This window comes from Erinaceus europaeus, chromosome X, assembly GCF_950295315.1.
Source record: "Erinaceus europaeus chromosome X, mEriEur2.1, whole genome shotgun sequence".
NCBI lineage: Eukaryota > Metazoa > Chordata > Mammalia > Eulipotyphla > Erinaceidae > Erinaceus > Erinaceus europaeus.
In genome coordinates, this window is record NC_080185.1 from 9361426 (window position 1) to 9384756 (window position 23331).

The 23331-nt window shown below is 40.0% G+C and overlaps 1 protein-coding gene across 1 annotated transcript; it reads left to right on the forward strand.

Moving 5' to 3' along the window:
• The first annotated feature begins 7931 nt into the window (after positions 1-7931).
• Positions 7932-8588, forward strand: LOC132535792 (uncharacterized protein CXorf51A-like). The gene is made up of 2 exons (XM_060182956.1): positions 7932-8050; positions 8218-8588. The coding sequence occupies exons 1-2, from the start codon at positions 7934-7936 to the stop codon at positions 8440-8442; spliced, it is 342 nt and encodes a 113-aa protein (XP_060038939.1). The 5' UTR covers positions 7932-7933; the 3' UTR covers positions 8443-8588.
• Positions 8589-23331: the final 14743 nt, after the last annotated feature.

A 23331-nucleotide genomic window follows, 5' to 3' on the forward strand; every position in this document is an offset into this window, starting at 1 on the left:
ATTATCATTGGACTAAATTCACCCATTAAAAGGCATAGAATAGGAAAATGGATCAGAAAACATAATCCAACCATATGCTGCCTACAGGACTCCCACCTGACTCAACAAGACAAACACAGACTCAATGTGAAAGGATGAAAACTATCATACAGGCTAATGGGCCACAAAAAAGGACAGGAACAGTTATTCTCATTTCTGACACAATAGACTATAAAATAAATAAATAAAAGATAGGCATGGACATTACATAGTGCTCCGAGGATCAGTCAACCAAGGAAACTTAACAATTATAAACAAGAGGACTTAACAGTTATTAACATACACACACCCAATGAGGGCCCATCTAAATATGACACCTACTAAGAGCTACAAAAATACATCAGTAGTAACCCACTAATAGTAAACGAATTCAACACCCTACTCTCATACTTGACAGATAATCTAGGCAGAGAATCAATAAAGAAACGAGAATTAGTTGAAGAGATAGATAAGATCTTCTGGATATTTTTCAGAGTTCTATACCCCAAGAACCTGGAACACACATTCTTTTAAGGTCCACACAGGACATTCTCAAGTGTAGATCATTTGTTAGGCCAAAAAACATCATTTAAAAGAAAACATTAATTAAACAAATGCCCATAATCCCAAACATTATTGGTAGGCAATATTGGAAAAGAAGTTGTGAAGAGAACACACGGAGAATTATAAGATATTTGCATTTTATTTTGTGAGAGTGATGAAAGTGTTTTGTTTTGTTTTGTTTTTGCCTTTATAAGCAACCTTTCTATGCTTTATTAGGCTTTCTTTGAATCTATTTAGAATGCACTTTACTGTTTGGTAATCCAGATGGAATTGGTGCTAATGAATAATAAGTCTTCCTTACTGTGGAAATATGCAACTGACCTTAAAAATCAAACATAAAGGCAACCGGAATAAGATCCCAATTTCATGGCCCAAGGTCATATCTGGCACAAGAAACCTAGCCTCAAGAGTAATGGGACTTACACTTTAGTCCCCATCTTTATATTAATCATATCCTTTCTTTGAGAATCTCAATCAAAATTATGCCTGAAAGAAAAGTACGATGATAATAAGATCGGTATTCGACTTAGCCTAGTATTTGAAATAACAATACAGCTATTAGTGTTTACCAGTGATGCCCTCATGCGGACAATTTTCTTATTTATTTATTTTCGTTTTCTTACTTAACTCACTTGCTTTCAACTTATTTAAAATCACCAAGTTTAGTACTGATGAGCTATATACTTATAATGGAAGAAACATGGTCAAGTTCACTCCCCACAGGGTCAAAGTTTCATCACACTTAAACTCAACAAAGAATTGAGGAGAAAGCATGAATTTCAGGAATTTTAAACTTTACGCATGAAAACTGAATAACACCCATGTGCTGGAGTACACATGTACGTGGGGAGAGAGAGAGAGAAAGAGAGAGAGAGAAAGACAGAGAGAGAACAAGATCCATTTACTCACATGTTGAGAGTCTCAACTTGGCACACACACAGAGAGAGAGAGAGAAACCATGTCCGTTCAGCTTTTAAACCCTGAAGCCCTGCCTTTACTTCCTTTCTAAGCCACATATACAACCGTTACCACCTCCATTTCTCAGTGCAACATTTGTTTCCTTTCCCCAATAGCATAAGAAATATCTGCCTGGGGGAACATGTGTACTAGTGTGCTGCAGCACTGTCTGTGCTCTCTGTTCATTTCCTGACCTCAACATACTGATCTGCAGGGAAACAGATAAATTAAACCTATGTCATACCCTCAAAAAGGTCAAAAGTTCAGGATAGGGGTGGGGAGTATTTTTTTCTCTGAAGTAGATAGCAAGTATTTATGCCTTTGTGACCATGTTGACTCCATCACAACTCCTCACCTCTGCCATTGTAGTGTGAATTAGCCATAAACAGTCAATACATCAGTGTGACTTGCTGTTTTGGGGTTACTTGGGGGGTCTCTTCTCTTGTGCCTCCCCCAAGTAGGTATTAAGGCTAAATCTGACTTGCTGGTCATCATTTATTGACTACTGATCTAGCACCAGGACAACCTATAGTTGATATGTTTTTGTTGATGTTTGAGCATGTGTAGAGATTGGCTGGGATGTTGTGTTTAACTGGATTCTCAGACTTTAGCAGGAAAATGATCAGTTCTGTCAGCTATGGGGTGAATTTAGAATCGCCAACTCTCAACCATATCTAGCATGAAAGACAAACACTAACAATATATGAAAACTGTGGAAAGTGTCATGAAAGCCATGTACATAGGACAAAAGGTATTTTAAAGGTATTGGAAAAAACAGGACAGGCTGGCTAAAGATTTTATAAGCAAGAACACTAAGTCTTTGTTGCCCCAAGTCTCCAACACCTGCTCTCCAAATAATGAGATTTTGAAAACCATAAGGCATAACTAAAAAGGCATCTAGTTGACTAGAAAAAAATTTTAATGTTCTATTGTCGTTTTCGACGGGTTAGGTTGTTTTCGCTGGGCTGGCTTCACAGGCAGGTAACAGACGACCAGGGACTCATAGTTGAGCTGTAGGCAGTATCTCTTTATTCATGCAGGACGCAGCACAATCTAAGACGAGCTAAGCTAAACTCAAGGTAAAGTACAGTAAAACTCACAATGCTGTCTTTATATATACTTGCCAAGTAAGGTGGAAACAGGTTGTGACATAGAGAGGGTGGAGAGAAAAGTGACTGGTGAAAATCAGAGTGTGACAAAGAAGGGATCAGGCTGTGACAAGGAGGGGGTGGAGCAGGCGAGAATCCTATCACTGAACCACAAATGCCCTGGAGGGAGGTGGAACTTGTTAACAGTGGTTATGTAAATAGAATAGTGTTAAGCAGGGGGGATTTAAACCAAATGAAACAGAAAGGGTCTCATGTATACCAACAATTCCCCCTTTCTTTTTAACTAATGGCCATTGTGGGGTGAACAGAAACGTATATCGTACAGGCGTTTTCAAAATAACTGGCATAAGACATGGAAAACAAAATAGGCGAACAGCAATAACCAGTGTGATGCCAAGGGGAGCTTTTCTTGCCTCAAAGGGCAAGGCCTAGCAGGCAAAAGGGCATTTCTTGCCTCTTGGAGTGCTTCATGCCTCTGGGGGCATCTCTTGCCTCAAAGGGCGTTTCCTGCCTCTGTGGGCATCTCTTGCCTCTTGGGGCGCTTCATGCCTCTGTGGGCATAACCTAACAAGGAGGGGGAGTTTTCTGCCTCTGGGACAGAGCCTGCAGGCGAGGGGACATGGTCTATAAAGTCTCAAGGCAATTGGCTGAAGTTAGTCTTTGAGAAACACAGCAGCGTGTACCAGTAAGTCCGATGGAGGTGTCAGTCCAAAGTAGCTGACCACAGAAGAAAATGCCGGAGGATGAAACGCTGCACGTCTGTCTCGATGGGGAATGTTGGCCACCAGAATTTTGCTTTTCTGTAGAGAGTGATCTTTGGAGTCTGTGAATCTGTTTCTTCAGGTCGTGCCAGGTCACCTCATTGGTTTCCAGGGGCGATGTCAGAGAACAGGATCCAAATGGATTTCCAGGAATTCCATTTGAGTAGATGCTTTTTCATGTGAAGACTTTGACAGCTGAAATTTACTTACTTGTCAAACAAAACTTGTAGCAGATTAGAAGTTTACTATAATTGATAACTCCATTATAATTGGAAGTCGTTTCTAGTATGATTTTAAGGTTGTTTAAACAGTTTAAACTCAATAAAATGTGGAAAGGTAAACAGAAGAACCACGGTTAAAAGCCTCAGGCATGAGAATAATTAACATTATCATTGCACTATCTGCCCCACCCATAACTCATACAGTTTTCAGGATTAAATGTTTCAGATTCATGTCAAGACATAAAAGAGAAATCAAAGGAGGGAAAAAACAACTTTTTGGATTGTTTCTGGATGTCTCTAGAAATCATGGCTGCGTCCAGCTTTTTTTTTTTTTTAAGTCAATGTCAAACAAAAATTCAGTCATTCAAATCATTCTCTTATGAAACGCAACTTGAACCAGATTATCAAGATCTCACCATGTAGGATTAAGAATCCCCGGAGGGCGACCTAGTCCAAAAAGGTCCTCGAAATTCCATTTAGGGTGTTTCTGACTGTTCCTGCTGGATTGCTTCAGGCACCCATTTTTAAAAGCGTCTTCCCATCGAAGAAAGAATCCAATCAGGAGAGTAGAACTAACCACGTGTCTCCATACTTGGGAACTGCCAGGGTACTCGAGAATGTTCTTCAAATTAGAGTAGTCCTTCTCCATGGGAAACATGCGAGAAGAAGTCCAGAAAGTCCCAGGGGAAATCCCCATGCATGTCCCAAGGTCTACGATCATGGTCATAAAGAACGAAATTATGGCCTGGAGCAAAATGTAGTTCTTTTCCTCGGGAAACATGAGAGAGGGAATCCAGAAAGTCCAAGGAGAAATCTCCGTGCATCTCCCAAGCTCTATGATCTCGGTCATAAGAAACCAAAGTTCCCAGTCAGGGAACCGAAGTGTGGCCCAGAGCAAAATGTTCCAGAGACAGAGTAACTGTCTCATGATGAAACAGTAGAGGCTTTGGCAAACCTCTTCATAAGTAGAAGAGAAGACCATAGTGCATAGGTAGGCAAAGTCTTCACTTATCTGGGAGTTGCACAGGTCCGGTCCCACGTTGTAGGCGCCATATGTCGTTTTCGACGGGTTAGGTTGTTTTCGCTGGGCTGGCTTCACAGGCAGGTAACAGACGACCAGGGACTCATAGTTGAGCTGTAGGCAGTATCTCTTTATTCATGCAGGACGCAGCACAATCTAAGACGAGCTAAGCTAAACTCAAGGTAAAGTACAGTAAAACTCACAATGCTGTCTTTATATATACTTGCCAAGTAAGGTGGAAACAGGTTGTGACATAGAGAGGGTGGAGAGAAAAGTGACTGGTGAAAATCAGAGTGTGACAAAGAAGGGATCAGGCTGTGACAAGGAGGGGGTGGAGCAGGCGAGAATCCTATCACTGAACCACAAATGCCCTGGAGGGAGGTGGAACTTGTTAACAGTGGTTATGTAAATAGAATAGTGTTAAGCAGGGGGGATTTAAACCAAATGAAACAGAAAGGGTCTCATGTATACCAACATTCTATCTTTCAAAAAAATGATGAACACATTTCTGAAAAGTTAAATGGAAAACTAAGCTAATAGAAAGAGATGAATTTGACAGATAAAAGGTAATTTTACATGCTGTGAGTCAACTTCACGCAGTCAAAGAACATTTACTTTATGTAAACAGAGCTATTAAGGACAAACACACCAAAGGAAAAGGAGACAAATGAGTGCTTTAAAGAAAATAAACAGCAGCAACTTACTGACATGTATGAATATGTGAGAATTGCTACTAATTGATGATTTAAACAAGAGGGTAATTCACTATAATGTATGCATATATTTCACAAAAGTACAAATGTATACAAAGACATAGCTTATTTCATTTTAGTTATTTAACTAACTAATCTATTTTTACCACTGCACTGTTTAACCTCTGGCTATGGTAGTGAATAAACCTGGAACCTTTGGTGCCTCAGCCATGAAAGTCCCACATTCAATCCCCTGTACTACCATAAGCCAGAGCTGAGCAGTACTCTGATTAAAAAAAAAATAAAAGAGTCTATAATCATTAGGCTGCCTCCCCAGCCCTCGATGACATAATTGAAATATATTAGAGTAAGTGCTTAAAGGTGGGGAAGGTTGGGGAGCAAGGGGATGATTGTTGGCCTTAAAAGAACGAAAGAAACAAAGTTTCTATGAGTGAGTAATTCTGATAGTCAATAAGTTCCATGCCTGAAACCCGGCTAATCATCGAATTTTCCAGTAAATAAAGAACCACCCCACCAGTATTTCAGACATAATTACTCAACTGGAAGTGAATTTATCAACCTCCTTGAAACATCATTTTTTTACATAAATACCATTCCCACCAAAAGACTGTGTCGCATCCTATCCCCCTCACTCTGCCCCACCCCATGATGGAACATCCATCCTCATCATCCCCTCCCACCCCCCCAGCCCCTCCCCATGATGCCAAACATCCACCCTCATCCTCAACCCAGGGTTTTTACTTTGGTGCCCTACTCAAAATTCAGTCAAATCCTGCTTTGAGTTTCCCTATCTGTTCTTCAGACATAATGTACTCAAATGGACGTGAGTTTATCAACCTCCTTGAAACATCTTAATGTTACATTTGCCTCGTTTAAAACATCTGAAAGATATATTTTAAATGTAAGTTTTGTACTACACTATATATAATGTAGTAAAGCAAACAGAGGAAATAAACTGTACTATGGGGTACACAAAAAAGTATAAACATATAGGCAAAAAAAAAAAAACCACCACCAATTACTAGTTTGGTGTGTACCGACCGACCGCCTTTAGGAATGACAAACCGAGAGAGGTGATACAGGTTGACTTGCCGTTTCGTGTCCATGAGCAGAATTCTCTCCATTGTCACAATCCCGACTCCTCACAAAGTGGTCTTATCTCTGAGTGGTCCATCAACAAGAAATTTACCGAAGAGGTGGTCCAGGAGGGGGCTTAAGTGGATAATAGCACAGGAATCTCAATCATGAGGTTCCGACTTCAATACCCGGCAGCACATGCACTAGAATGATGTCTAGTTCTTTCTCTCTCTGCCTATATTCTTCATGAATGAGTGAGTGAATGAATAAAGAAAATTTTTAAAAGAAAGAAAGTTTCTTTTTCTGAAGACTAGCTGTATCCATATAAAAGAGATCTAATGTTAGTAGCATATAGTCAAGAAAATCTAAGACAAAGACCTTCCCAAAACTCAATGATGAAGGGGCCAGGCAGTAGAGCACTGGGATAAATACACATAGTACTAAGCGCTAGGACATGCACAAGGGTCTGAATTCAAGTTCCTGGCTCCCCACCTGTAGGGGAGACACATTACGAATCGCAAGGAGTTCTGCAGGTGTCGATATCCCTATCAATCTCCCCACCCCTCTCAATTTCTCTCTGTCCTTATCTAATAAAATGGAAAAGGGCGCCGCCAGGAGTAGTGAATTTGTAGTGCCAGCGCCGAGTCCCCATGATAACCGTGATGACAAATAAATAAATAAATAAAACCCGAAAAAGAAAAACCTCAATGATGATGACCAGTCCAGATCTCTGAACAGGATAAAATGTAAAAGCAGCCTTCATGAGTGGACAGTGAATTCTGATCCCTGTAAGTTCCAGAGCTGGCAGAAAATAATTTAATCAAAATCAATATCCCTTAGTGCCAGAAGCTATAGGCATGGAGATGTTTATTCATGGGAGCTGTCTTTTGGCTAGTTTGTGTCATGATTCATAGCTTCACTGCCATTTCAATTCGACCACCAAACTTTCAGAGGGATTTTTGATAAGATATTCAAAACACTAGATGGTAAGAAGGTGGGAAAGAGCAGAAAGAACTACTACCGAGTCAAGAGTAGCCTTGGAGACCTGGTAGGAGGGAAAGCACTGCCTTTGCCTCAATTGAATCTCGGGCTAATTGGAGGAATGGCAGTTCAATTTGGGAGACTTTCCATGTGTGTGAGACTTTCCGTGTGTGTGTGTGTGTGTGTGTGTGTGTGTGTGTGTGTGTGTGTGTGTGTGTGTGTGTGTGTCAGAGAGAGAGAGAGAGAGAGAGAGAGAGAAAGTCCCCTTTCTCCAACCAAACCAGCTGTATCTCTTTAGTTAACATCCCAGAGGCATAATATTTTGACCTTACTAAACCACGCCTTACAACAGTGTCACAATGCTTTGTGATGTCAGCAGTCACCAGTAGCTGCTATTGGCTGGAAGTGAGCAGTTAACCAATCACGTCTGAAGGGCGTGGCCCCATTGTCTGGGACAGGTATATATAGAGGCCGCTGAGTTGGCCTCGCCAGACCAGTTGGAGGCGACAAGATGGCTAAGGTGACTAGGAAACTACCAGTGGCTACTGCAAATAAGGAACAACAGACCTCATGTTCCAGAAGGAAGAAGAAGGTTTCCTTTGGACCTGGGTGCAGGGGTGGCAAAAAGGTAAGATGACCCTCCCCTGAGCCACTCTTTTCTACTTCAATTCCCAAATCCCAGAGTTCCTCCCCTGTGCCGGCATGGCGGGCACCTCTGGTGACCCCTTGCTATTAATATCCTATATTTGCTCATTAAGCCTTTGACCTTTCAGCCTTACTCTTATGTCTTTCTAGACGATTAAGAAAACCAAGAAACTGAATAAACCCCTTCGCAGAAGCCCTAGAAAGAAGGTCTCTGAAAGGATGAGCCAAACTGGAAAAAAGCTGAAGAAAGCTAAAGGACAACCCCTCTTTGGTCACTACCATAGACTGAAGGAGAAATTGGACTACGAAGACATCATCCAGGGCTCAGACAATCTAGATATGCCCACCACCTCAAGTGACCTCCTGAGTATTTAGTTACTTTGGGGAGATGCAGAGACCTCACTATTAGCTCTTGAGTCTCTCAAAGTCTCTGGCTAGAAAATAGCCAACCGCAAATATGTCAAATTTTACAGCAGGCTACATTTGGCAATTAAAATAAAACCAGCCTGTTGTGAACGAAATTTGTTTCCCAGAGTTTTCTTCTAATGGGAGTGGGGGTGGAGGCAGGGATGGTTGGGTGAAGTGGGGTGGGTGAAGAGGGGTGGGTGAAGAGGGGTGGGTGAAGAGGGGTGGGTGAAGAGGGGTGGACATAGGGCCCTGCAGAGTTGGGGGCCAGAAGAGTAAATTACATGGGGAGAAGAACTAATTCAGAACTGAAGACGAACTTCCTCAAGGTTTATACCCATGGGCAAGACAAATAAAAGCTTGAGGTTTCTGTCTGGGGGAGGGGAAGGAGTTGGAGGAGGGACATGATGGAAGAAGTAGGTTGCCGGAACCTGTTTCGAGTGAGATGGTAGTGCCCTCCCCTCCCCCCAAACACAGGCCACACCCAGACCACTTACTTCATAATGCCGTTTATTACACCAACCCTCTGATGTCATCAACAGTCCCCAGCAGTGTCGGGGATAAGACATGTGTTATCCCATTTTGAAAAGGGTTTTTTGGATCGATGATGAGGCTTATCCCAAAGCTGATAGCCTGAAGAAAAGGGTTTTCTGTCGTTGTTGTTGAATTCTTGAAAGTTATAAACAAGTGTGAACACCCACATGTGAACATCCATGAATGTCATCATTGATTATAATCATTCAGAATTGGAAGCTTAAGGTGTTTTATCACTTCCCAATGGTTCCTTCCTTAGATTTTTGAACTATAACCCAGAATAAGGCTATGGAAACAAGATTACTTTAACATAAATTTGAACTTTTTATTGGCTTTATTGGATTGAGATATAAATGGAAAGGAGAGGGGGAGATTGAGAGGAAGAGTGACAGAGACATACCTGCAACCCTACTTCACCACTCCTGAAGCTTTCTCCCTGCAGGGTGCTCAAAGCAGGTCCTTGTGTGCTATAGCATGTGTGCTCAACCAGGTGTGCTACCACCCAACCCCCCATTGAATATAACTTTGCTCACTGTTACCAGCTGATAATAACTGAAAGTGTAGCTCTCTCTGATGTCACAGTGGCTTGGCCTTTGGATCTCTTTGACCTAGAGGACATTTAAAGCCCAGCTGATGCCACCACTACCACCAAGAGTCTTCTTTCTTTCCCTGTGCCACTTGCTCATGTGAGTTGAAACTAATGTATTTGTTTTTCCTTTGTATTATATTGAGGGAATAGAATATGTTGACATAGTGGAAAGACACAAGCCTATGTATGATTCTTGAATGCTGCTCAGGAATTGTGCTCATAATAGACCCAAGAACTCACCCGACCTCAAAATTACTAACAGTACCTTAAGGATTACAGTCATAGTTATTAGAAGTCACAGCCCTAACACTGGTTAGTCCACTGTCTTAAGGTTGACTTGGAATGAGGGCTGGTATGGGAGGAGGCTATCTTCAATATTGGCCACAAAAGAAAGAGTGGGGGGTATTGGGTTTATGTATAGACTTATAAAGCAATGTCATCATCCCTTCAAATAATTTATCTTGAGTCTTTCCAAAGTTGGTTTTTCCCCTCTATAGAGGTTATCCTTTCAATAATTTAACATGTAATTGGCATACAATGACTGCATGTACGTGAAATACAGTTTGGTGTGTTTAGTTATGTGGACACATTTAATAATCCATGCCCACTTTTATATAGGTGAATAAACCCATCTCCTCCCAATGTTCCCCCCTGACTCTTGGCAACTGTTCTCTTGCTTCTCCTCTGTGTACTACTCTGTGTACTACTTCAGATGATCGTTGATTTGCTTGAAACTATTACAGATTATCTTCAAATTTCTAGTTGTATATAACATGGAATATTTGTATGTATTCTTTTTAATCTGACTTCATTCATTCACAACAATTCTACACAATCCCTCTCTCCAAAAATCATGTTACCTTAATTTCTCAAAGATGGCTGTATTGAATAAGTCGTGTGTGAGAGTGTGTGTGCCCACATAAAGTTCAACGTATCACATTTTTAGGACTTGGGACTTATTTTTTAATACCATTATATCCTTCAAGAGAATTAATTGGTGGTGGGGTGGGGTGGTTGGGGGGTGAGCATCCCCTTGGGTAGTTGTGCCCAGATGACATCAACTCAGTTACCACAGGACCTTTGTATTAGGTCATAAACTGATCCTGGTACATGGAGGGCAAGGAGGACACAAAAGAGGCAGGCAAGTGAGGTTGGTAGTTTGTGGTTTTCATAGTAGGGGGATTTACATAAGATCCATAGACTAGATCTCTGCCCTCACCTCCATAATCAGAATGGTTTATAAGAGGCCTTCCTTAATATGATTCTTTCTCTTGTACTGTACTGAGCAGTGCACTGGTCTCTCTCAGTAAAGTAAATAAAAATATTTTAAATAAGTTCTTAGGGATTCGGTGTTATTTTGTAACCTTCAGCACACATCAGACTGCTCTTTGTGTGATCCCAAATGACATGAGATTCCAGTGCTGAAACAATAGATTCTAAGTGAATAATAATACTGTAGTAATTGTAACAAAGAAGGAATGGCTTGAGATTATTAGGTGCTGACATTTTATGGGACCACTTGTTTCTACTTAGCTTTTAATCCATGAAGCAGAGGGTTAAATCCTTGAAAAGTATGGTTTGGTTTTGCTTCATTTGGACAATATAACACATTGTTAAAGGCGGATTATACATTTAAAATTGACATTTGTTTGTAAGAGTCTATTGTTTACTTCAAAACTACACAATAATTCAAAGTATAGAAAATACATAAAGATGTCAAATATATCAGTAGCTCAGTTGGGTGATTTATTGTCAAAAATCATACCGTATACAGATGTTTTTATTATTTTTTGTATTTATTCACTTTTATTGCCCTTGTTGTTTTATTGTTGTAGTTATTATTGTTATTGATGTCATCATTGTTGGGTAGGACAGAGAGAAATGGAGAGAGAAGGGGAAGACAGAGAGGGGGAGAGAAAGACACCTGCAGACCAGCTTTACCGCCTGTGAAGGGATTCCCCTGCAGGTGGGGAGCCGGGGCCTCCAACCTGGCTCCTTATACGGGTCCTTGCGCTTTGTGCCATGTGTGCTTAACGCTGCGCTACTGCCCGACTCCCCCCTTTTGATTTTCTTAAAGCTGCCCTATATTTTATACTGTCACAATTACAGATAAAATGATCAATATAATGAGTATGTGCAGTGCTACTCCTTTTAAAAAAATATTGAAGATTAATTTTAGTTGTTTATCTTTTTTATTTATTGCATAGAGACTGTCAGAAATTGAAAGGAAAGGAGGCAATAGAGAGGGAGAGAGACAGAGAGACACCTGTAGCCTTGCCTCACCACTCGCAAAGCTTTCCCCTTGCAGGTGGGGGCGGGGGGGGGCTAGAACCCAGGTCCTTGCACATTGTAACATTTGCGCTCAACCAGGTGGTCCACCACTTGGTCCCTTGAAGATTATTATTACTTTTTATTGTTGTAATTATTGTTTTATTGATGTCGTCGTTGTTGGATAGGACAGAGAGAAATTGAGAGAGGAGGGGGAAGACAGAGAGGGGAGAGAAAGATGGACACCTGCAGACCTGCTTCACCACCTGAGAAGATACTCCCCTGCAGGTACGGAGGCGGGGGCTCGAACCAGGATTCTTAGGCCCGTCCTTGCGCTTTGCGCCACCTGCGCTTAACCTGCTGCACTACCACCTGACTTCCTATTACTTTTTTTTTTATGAGGGACACAGAAAGAGAGAAAGAGAAAATAGAACACTGAACATTTCTGGTTTATGGTGGTGCCAGTCATCCAACCTTGTGCTCTGATACTTGATATAACTTCTGAGCCCCAGTGTTTTTGTTGTTGTTATTGCATTGTTGTTGTTGTTCTTTTTTTTCTGCTTCTTCCTCTTCTCCTTCTCCTCCATCTCCTCCTCCCTCGCCCCCTTCTCCACCTCTCTTTCCTCCTCTTCCCTTTTACATAGAGAACCTGGGAGTGTATCCAAGTATGTACAATATCACATATAAGAGACTTCCCTGGCCCATTTTTTCATTCTCTTACTTTTTTTTTAGTTAGTTAGTTAGAAAAAATATACCAGGGTCCAGGTGGTGGTGTACCTGGTTAAGTGCACACATTACAATGCACAAGGACCCAAGTTCAAGGCTACCGGTCCCAAACTGCAGAGGAAAAGCTTCAAGAGTGGTGAATCAGGACTCCAGTTGTCTCTCTGTCTCTCTCCCTCTGTATCTCCCACTCCCCTCTCAATTTCTCGCTGTCTCTATGCAATAATAAATAAATTGTATTGTTAAATGGGAAACTGGGGAATTTTATGCATGTACAAACTATTGTATTTACTGTTGAATGTAAAACATTAATTCCCCAATAAAGAAATAAATTTAAAATTAATTAATTAATTAATTAAAAATGTTTTAAAAGAAAAATAAACCTGGAGCGATAAGTCAGTGGTAGAGTTCATGCCTGAGAACCTGAATTCAGTCTCTGATATTCCATTCTTCTTCTAGTGTTTGCCCTTCTTCCGTAGCCAGTCAACAGCGTCAGGTTGAGCCTGATGTAAAGTTTCGAGACCTCCTTTGAATCTGGAGAGGTGGCAGTCGTTGACTATGTGGGTCATAGTCTGTCTGTAGCCATAAAATTATACCACAGAGTTGCTTTAATTTCATTTTCAAAACATTGGGAGTAACTGAAAGTTTCACATGACATAAGAAATAAAACAGACTTAATACTCCTTTTGTTTGTTTTGAGGGGGGTTGTTTATTTGTTTGTTTGTTTATCAGAGCACTGCTCAGCTCTTGTGGTGCTTGGGGTTGAACCTGGGACTTTGAAGCCTCAGGCACAAGAGTCTCTTTGCATAACCATTATGCTGTCTACCCTCACACTTTTTTCTGAGAATCCATACATTCCTCACATGCATATGCTACTTACTTCTGGTTTTCTTTTTATTTTATTTTTTGACTGGCTAGTGACAGAGAGAAATTGAGAGCATAAGGGAAGACAGGGAGAGAGACACCTGCAGCCTTGCTTCACCACTCATGTCTGAAACTTTCCCCCTTAAGGTCGGGACCAGGAGCTTGAACTTGGGTCCTTGTGCACTGTAATGTGTGCACTTAACCAGGTGTGCCATTGCCTGGGCCCCACTTCTAGTTTTCTTTTACAGATAAGACACTGGTTACACAGCAACTTAAATAGCTTGGAAAAGATCGCACATAATGTAAGTTTTGATATTTAAACCAAAGTACTTTTATGATATTTTTCTCATTATTAATTAGAATATTTCCTGGGCTTGCAATTTGATTCCAGCAGTTGCCTGTTCATTCCCATGCCAAATGCCAAAGTTTTATAATACATTGTAATCCCAGTATTACTTTGTTGTTCCTTTTAAAAAAATATTTTATTTGACTTTTTTCATAACTTTCTTCCTTCTTTTTTTTTTTAACCAGTTTTCCCCTGAGTAATTTATTCTAACTAAAGTACATCATATGACGGTGAAGTTCATACAATCTACATTTTGTTCAGAGCTGCCTAGCTTCGCGCACCCAAATTATGTGCACACTTGGGTTTTGTTGTTGTTTGTTTGTTTTCATTTTAGTGTGAGGTTAATGGGTTTTATTTTTCCTGCCACCAGGGTTATCACTGGGGCTCTGTGCCTAAGCATGAATCCATCGCTGCCTGCAGTTTTTTTATTGTTGTTGTTGTTGTTTGTCTTTTTGTCTTTTAAGGTTTGTTTTGTTTTATTGGCTAGGACAGAGAGCAGTATAGTGTTCAGCACACAAGCACAGCCTCTCATCTCCCCTTGATTGGTGTCTAGGAGACACAAGATCTCATTGTCCCTTCATCCTGCCCTTTCTCTCTCCCTCCCCAGAGTCCTTTACTTTGGTTCCTGTGGCTGCCACTAGAGTCAAAATACAAAAAATGAATAACACAAAGCTTTGTCATGCTACTCATTTAGCACCAACCTCCCTTCTCTGCCCTCAATTCCAGGAATTCATTTTCCATTTCCTCATTTTTTTTCCCCTACAGACATGTCACATGAATGGAATCATTGTCTATATGACTTTTGCAGGTGGCTCTTTGTACTTAGTAGAAACCCCTGTGAGGGTCAAGTTGTTATAGTTGGTTTTGTTATTTTCTTCTGTTTCTTGCTCAGTGATACTTCATGGTGTGAAGGCACCACATTTTGTCCAACCTCTCATTTATTGCAGGAAATTTTGACTTTTTTTTCTATTTTTTATTAGACAGGACAGAGAGAAATTGAGAGGGTTGAAGAAGTTAGGGAGAAAGACACCTGCAGACCTGCTTCACCTTTGGTAAAGCTACCCCCTGCAGGTGGGGAAATTTTTAATTGTTTTTATTTGTAACCTATTCCAAATAAAGCTGATAAGGTAATTCTTGGAGTGTGTGTGTGTGTGTGTGTGTGTGTGTGTGTGTGTGTGAATTTGAAGGTATGAATGTTTCATTTATCTGAGATAAGTGCGCAACTGGTGCCACAGAGTGAAGGCATGGTCGCTTTAGTAAGAGCTGCCATACTTCTTTCCAGAATGTCCATACTATTTTACATTCCCACCATCAATCTGGAAGTGGTAGTGTCATCAGAGAATTTACAGCCCTTTAGGGGGAGTTTCTAAGTACTTTCTTATGTTAGGAAAAGATTTAGCCAAACACAAGAACTGTTAGTGACTATAAAAACTATTATTGTGTCAAAGAAATTTCTTAGAAGAAGAATTAGGCGTGAGTTCATTTCAAAAAGCAACATAAATGCCAGCACAAACATTTTAAGATTTTGAAAGAAAAGGAAGACGAGATGAAAATAAGTCACCAAACCCTTGTCCCCGCCCCTCCACTTCCCATGCAGTAAGTGTGTCCTAGCAGCCCACGACCTGAAGCAAGGCTTAGGGATTGATGGGCCTTTTCAGCAGCACCCCTATCCCCCATAATCACTTGTTATGTGTCAGGCTATTTCGTCTTGTTGACTGTCCTTTGTGATTGGCTGGCCTGGCACAGGTGAGGAGCTTGTGGGGAGTGACTTTCAGGTCCACAGATATCTTGCCATTCTCTTCTGACTTTTAGACTTTGAGTGGAGAAATCTGATAATCTTATGAGTTTTTCCCTTTATGTGACTAAGTGTTTTTCTCTTGTAGCCTTCAGGATCCTTTCTTTATTCTTACTTCTTTTCATTGTAACAGTGGTGTGTCTTGATGTCTTCAGGTCTAGGCTGATTCTGTTTGGGACTCTCTGGGCCTCTTAAATCTTAATGTCCCATCTGTTGTTTAGGTCTGCAAAATTTTCTTCTATTATTTCCTCTAGGATGTTTACTTTCTCTTCCTCTCTTTCTTCCTCTGGTAGGTCAATTATACGAATGTTGCTTCTTATGAGATCATCCCATATATCTCTGTTGTTGTTTTCAGTGTCTCTAAATCTCTTTTTAGCTCGTTTACCTCTTTCTTAGTTTTCTCTAGCTCATTCTCTGTCTGGCTAATTCTGTTTTCTGGTTCTGTTAATCTGCTTTCCCTTTCCTTAGCTTCTTTCTTCAGTTCTGTTATAGTATTAGCTTGCTCCACTAATTGGACTTTTAGCTTAGATATTTCAGCTTTCAGTTCTCTAATTATCTATAGGTAGCTAGTATTTTCCTTAAGGGTCTCATCTGTTATTTCCCTAATTCTTGTAGCCCTTTCCTCCATAGTTGTCTTCATTTCTGTGATTATTAGGTTTACTATTACTTACATATTTTTCTTTTTTTTTATTTAAGAAAGGATTAATTAACAAAACCATAGGGTAGGAGGGGTACAACTCCACAAAATTCCCACCACCCAATCCCCAAATCCCACCCCCTCCCATGATAGCTTTCCCATTCTCTATCCCTCTGGTAGCATGGACCCAGGGTCATTATGGGTTGCAGAAGGTAGAAGGTCTGGCTTCTGTAATTGCTTCCCCGCTGAACATGGGTGTTAACTGGTTGGTCCATACTCCCAGTCTCCCTCTCTCTTTCCCTAGTAGGGTGTGTCTCTGGGGAAGCTGAGCGCCAGGACACATTGGTGGGGTCTTCAATCCAGGGAAGCCTGGCCAGCATCCTGATGGCATCTGGAACCTGGTGACTGAAAAGAGAGTTAACATACGAAGCCAAACAAATTGTTGAGCAATCATGGATCCCAAGCTTGGAATAGTGGAGAGGAAGTGTTAGGGAGGTACTCACTGCAAACTCTAGTGTACTTCTGCTTTCAGGTATATATTTTAAAGTAGTTTATGGATACGTGTGAACATATACTCTCTCTCACAGAAACTGATGTATATCTAGGTTATGGGATTTTGTTAGAAAGTGAACCACCTGAGATGAAATTAGAGTGTACTATAAAAGGAATGGTCTCACCTGAGTAATGAAGCTGAAGGGTTGTCACTCCACACGTGAAGTCTCTGGACACATCTGAGGTGAAGCATGTTGAGGTGGCAATCGTTGTGTTGGTTAGGTTGTGATCGGCGGATGCAATATTATTTGGTATGGATTGGGAGAGGCATACGGGAAAGTGGGCCCTATCCAAGGGTTCCAGGACTGGGGGAAGTAGGGGCTCTATAGTGGAGATGTGAGGTTTCTGCTGTCTTAGGGTTAAAAAGACAATCGATAGTTAATATTATCATCACATTATTTGTTAATTGGGTTAACTTTGAAAAGTCCCTTTGTTATGGTTTGCTGTACAGTACCCAGTATCTTGTATATAGCTGTGCTATTGGATGCTTCTGATCTACTTGGTCTAGGCTTTTGAGAGAGTCCGCATATCAAATACACAGCCTATATATTAAAAAGATTCAGTTTGTGTTTTGAAAAACTTTGAGACATACAATTGATTTTCCCCCTCTCATATTAATTAACTACTGATTTATATGTCTACATTTTGCTAGGAGTGTACATAAACACCATTCCCACCACCAAAGGACTGTGACCCATCCCTCCCGCCCACACCCACCCCCCACTGGCCCAGGAAGCTGCATGTCTACCCCTTACCACTGGGTTTTTACTTTGGTGCCCTACTTACAATTTGGTCAGGTCCTGCTTTTAGTTTCCCTTTCAGACCTTCTTACTCAACTTCTGTTGATGAGTGGGATCATACCATAGTCATCTTTATCTTTCTGACTTAGCTCACTTCACATAATTCCTTCTAGCTCTGTCCAAAATGGGTCAGAGAAGGTGGGTTCATTATTCTTGATAGCTGCATAGTATTCCATTGTGTATATATACCACAGCTTTCTCAGCCACTCATCTGTTGTTGGGCACCTGGGTTGCTTCCAGGTTTTATCTATTATGAATTGTGCTGCTATGAATATAGGAATACACACCTCTTTTTGGTTGGGTGTTATGGAGTCCTTGGGGTATAACCCCCAGAGAGGAATTACTGGATCATATGGAAGGTCCATGTCTAGCCTTCTGAGAGTTTTCCAGACTGCTCTCCACAGAGGCTGTACCAATTTACATTCCCTCCAGCAATGTAAAAGGGTTCCTATGTCCGCACAACCTCTCCAGCATTTGTTGCTGCTGTCCTTTTTGATGTATGCCATACTTACAGGAGTGAGGTGGTATCTTAGTGTTGTCTTAATTTGCATTTCTCTGACAATCAGTGACCTAGAGCAGTTTTTCATATGTTTGTTAGCCTTTTGGATCTCCTCTGAGGTGAATGTTTTGTTCATATCCTCTGCCCATTGTTGGATGGGGTCATTTGCTTTTTTTGTGCTAAGTTTGCTGAGCTCTTTATATATTTTGGTGATTAGTTTCCTGTCTGATGTATGGCATGTGAAGATCTTCTCCCATTCTGTGAGGGGTCTCTTTGTTTGTTTAATAGTGTCTTTGGATGTGCAGAAGCTTTTCAATTTGATGTAGTCCCATTGGTTTTTTTCTGATTTAGTCTTCCTTGCAATTGGGTTTGATTCATCAAAGATGTCCTTGAGGTGTAGGTGGGAAAGTGTTTTACCAATGTTTTCCTCTAAGTATTTGATTGTTTCTGGTCTGACATCTAGGTCTTTGATCAATTTGGAGTTGATTTTTTTTCTGTTGAGATAAAGTGGTTCAATTTCATTCTTCTGTATGTTACAACCCAGTTTTCCCAGCACCATTTGTTGAAGAGAGCCTCCTTCTTCCATTTAATCCTTTGGACCACCTTATCAAAGATTAGATTTCCATAGGTGTGGGGATTGATTTCTGGGCTTTCAATTCTGTTCCACTGGTCTGTGTGCCTATTTTTGTTCCAGTACCATGTTGTTTTGATGATGATGGCTTTATAATATAGTTTAAGGTCTGGGAGTGTGATGCCTCCATTTCTGTTTCTTTTCCTCAAGATGGTTTTGGCAATTCTAGGTGTTTTCAGGTTCCAGATAAATGATTGTAGTGTTTGTTCTATTCTCTTAAAGAAGCTTGGTGGAACTTTGATGGGTATTGCATTAAATTTGTATATGGCTCTGGGGAGAATATTCATTTTGATGATATTTATTCTTCCAATCCGTGAGCATGGGATATCTTTCCATTTCTTGGTATCAGTTTCTATTTCCTTGAGTAGCGACTCATAGTTTTCAGCATACAAGTCTTTCACTTCTTTGGTCAACTTTATTCCTAGGTATTTGATTGATTTTGCTGAAACAGTAAATGGGAGTGATTTCTGGATGTCTTCTTCTTCAGATTTAGTGTTTGCATTAAGAAATGCCACTGATTTTTGTACATTGATTTTGTAGCCTGATACCTTGCTATATTGCCTAATAACTTCCAGTAATTTTCTGCTGGATTCTTTAGGTCTTTCTATGTATACTATCATATCATCTGCAAATAGTGAGAGCTTGACTTCTTTCCTTGCAATCTGTATTCCTTTGATTTCTTTCTCTTGCCTGATTGCTATGGCAAGAACTTCCAATACTATGTTGAAGAGTAACGGTGACAGTGGACAGCCCTGTCTAGTCCCCAGTCTGAGGGGGAATACTTTCAGCTTCTGTCCATTGAGTATGATGTTGGCTGTAGGTTTGCTATATATAGACTCCACTATCTTGAGGAATTTCCCATCTATTCCCATTTTTTGTAGAGTTTTGAGCATGAATGTGTGTCAAAGGCTTTCTCTGCATCTATTGAGATAATCATGTGGTTTTTGGCTTTGCTTTTATTGATGTGATGAATGACATTGATTGACTTATGGATGTTGAACCAGCCTTGCATTCCTGGGATGAATCCCACTTGGTCATGTTGAAAAATCTTTTTGATATGTTGTTGTATCCGGTAGGCCAAGATCTTGTTTAATATTTTGGCATCTATGTTCATCAGAGATATTGGTCTGTAGTTTTCCTTTTTTGTTCAGTCCCTATCAGCTTTTGGTATCAGGGTGATGTTGGCTTCATAGAAGGTGGAAGGGAGTATTCCTGTTTCTTCAATCTTATGGAAAAGCTTAAGAAGTATGGGTACTAACTGTTTCCTGAAATTTTTGTAGAATTCGTTTGTGAAGCCATCTGGTCCAGGACTTTTGTTGTTGGGGAGATTCTTAATAACGGTTTCAATTTCTTTGTCTGTGATTGGTACATTTAGATTTTGTAGTTCTTCTTGGATCAGTTTTGGAAGTGCATAGGTTTCTAGAAATTGTTCCATTTCTTCCAGATTCTCTAGCTTGGTGGGATATAGTTCATTATAGAAGTTTCGCAGGATTCTCTGGATTTCTGTGGTGTCAGTTGTGATATCTCCTCCATCGTTTACAATTCTATTAATTTGAGTCTTCTCTCTTTTTTGTTTGGTGAGTCTGGCTAGGGGTTTGTCAATTTTGTTTAATCTTTCCAAGAACCAACATTTGGCATCATTGATCTTTTGTATGGTTCTTTTATTTTCGATGTTGTTTATTTCTGCTCGAACTTTAGTGATTTCTGTCCTTCTGGTTGCTTTAGGGTTCCTTTGTTCCTCTTCCTCTAAGTCCTTGAGGTGTGCAGTAAGGTCGTTCATTTGAGCTTCTTCTTGGTGTTTAATATGTGATTGTATGGCTATAAGTTTCCCTCTCAGTACTGCTTTAGTTGTGTCCCAAATATTTTGATAGCTTGTGTCTTCATTTTCATTAGTTTCCAGGAACATTTGAATTTCCTGCTTGAGTGAGTCTCTGACCCAGTGGTTCTTAAGGAGTATGTTGTTTAGTTTCCAAATTCTGTGGCTTTTAATAATTGTCTGTTTGTTGTTAAATGTTAGTTTTACTCCACTGTGGTCTGAGAATATACTTGGGATGATTTCAATGCTCTTGAATTTATTGATGCTGTCTTTGTGGCCTAACATGTGGTCTATCCTTGAGTATGTGTTATGTGGATTTGGGGTAGTTTTTTGGTTGAAGGAGTCTGAAAATGTCCAAGAGGTCTAGTCTGTCAATCTCTTCATTCAATTCTCTTGTATCTTTATTGGTTCTCTGCTTTGTTGATCTGTCTAAGTGTGAGAATGGGGTATTAAAGTCTCCCACTATTATTGTATTTCTATTGATGTATTTTTGAAATTCTTTCAGTAGGTGCTTAATGTATTTAGATGGTCCCTCATTGGGTGCATAGATGTTAATAATTGTTAAGTCTTCTTGGCTGATTGATCCTCTAATCATTATGTAATGTCCTTGCCTATCTTTTATTACTTTATTTAATTTAAAATCTATCGTGTCTGAGATGACAATGGCTGTTCCTGCCCTTTTTTGTGGTCTGTTAGCCTGTATGATAGTTTTCCATCCTTTCACTTTAAGTCTGTGTTTATCTTGTTGTGACAGATGGGATTCTTGCAAGCAGCATATGGTTGGGTTATGTTTTCTGATCCATCCCCCCCACCCTGTGCCTTTTGATGGGTGAGTTTAAGCCATTGACGTTTATTGATATTATGGATTTAATGTATTGTAGTTTCATTGTTTATAAAATAATTTTGTTTGCTCTGATATATTGCAAGTATTATAGTGGTGTACTTGTTTATAAGAGGTCTTTTAGAACCTCTTTCAGGGCCGGCTTGGTGATGGTTGCCTCCTTTAACTGTTGTTTGTCTAAGAAGGTTTTGATTCCTCCATCTAGTTTGAATGAAAGTCTAGCAGGATATATTATCCTTGGTTGAAACCCTTTTTCATTCAGGGCTCAATAGATATCTTGCCATTCTCTTCTGGCTTTTAGAGTTTGAGTGAAGAAGTCTGCAGATAATCTTATGGGTTTTCCCTTGTATGTGACTTTTTGTTTCTCTCTTGCAGCCTTTAGGATCCTTTCTTTATCCTTACTTCTTCTCATTGTGACTATGATGTGTCTTGGTGTCTTCAGGTCTGGGTTGATTCTGTTTGGTACTCTCTGGGCCTCTTGAATCTTGATGTCCTTTCTATTATTCAGGTCAGGGAAGTTTTCTTCTATTATTTCCTCTAGAATGTTTGCTTCCCCGTCCTCTCTTTCTTCCTCTGGCAGGCCAATTATGCGAATGTTACTTCTTTTGAGATCACCCCATATGTCTCTGTTGTTGTTTTCAGTGTCTCTCAATCTCTTTTTAAGCTCTTTCACCTCTTTCTTAGTTTTCTCTAACTCATCTTCTGTCTGACTAATTCTGTTTTCTGCTTCTGTTAGTCTGCTTTCCCTTGCCTCAGCTTCTTTCTTCATTACAGCTATTTCAGCTTTCAGTTCTCTAATTGCCTCAAGATAATCAGTGTTTTCCTTGGGAGTCTCAACTGTTGTTTCCCTAATACTGCCATTCCTTTCCTCCAATGTTGTTTTCATTTATGTGATTAATAAGTTTATTATTGCTTGCATACTTTTCTTATCTATGGTTACTTCTGGCTGATTTGCAGTTTCTTCTGGGCTCTTGTCTTCATTCATTGGAGTAGCAGTGTTATTTGTTTTTGATCTACCCATTTTTTTGATTTATGTGTTTCTTTTTTTTTATATGCTCTGTTTTTCCTCAGTTGTTGTGTCTTGAATACAAGCAACACTGTACTAAATACCTTTAGGACAATTGCACTCACCAACCTCAGGAATTACAGTAGCAACTGAAGCAAGTATTGAAGCAGTTTAATTGTTACCAGTTAGCCAAACAATTTCTCCAATCCATGAAAGAATAGTAACCAAATCCCAGTGAATAAGAGAAAAGAAAGAAGGGATAGCAAGAATAGACATTTATGCAAATCTACTATCCACTGTATATTCTAGGGGTAACAAGAGGGGAAAGGTAAGTAGAGCAGAGATACACACATTGAGAGTCCACTCTGAGTCAGATTTCTTCCCCAAAATAATTCACAAATTCAGAAAGGCAAAGAAGAAGGAAGGAAGAAGTGTATGACAAGATAAAAAAAAGAAAAAGAAGAGACAAGAGAGAGAAAAGGGAAAAGATAAGAAAAAGAGCTGTAATTAAAAAGCAGTGAAAGGAAAGGTTTTTTTATTAGTTTATTTTTAATTTAATTTAATTTAATTTTTTTGATTAGCTAGGATGGGGAGGGAGGGTAGAGGAGGTAGGATTAAGGAGACAAGTTCCTCCCACAATAGATAAGATGCCCACTACCCTAGCACTGAAATATATGCTAAGAGTTAATTCTGATCAACCTAAAGGGGGGGAAGATATATGCCTTTATATAATATTAATAGTAAAATAGAGCAGGGTAAAAAAAAAATAAAATAAAAACCCTGTCCCAGATTACCTCAAACCTTGTGATCAGAGACATCTGATTGTTAAGAATGAGAAAACAACAACAACAAAAAACAAAAAAAAACCTCAGGACTAGACAAGGATAGCTGAAATAGACAGTTATGCAAATCTACTATCCACTGTATATTCTAGGGTTGGCTAAAGGAGGAAGGGAAG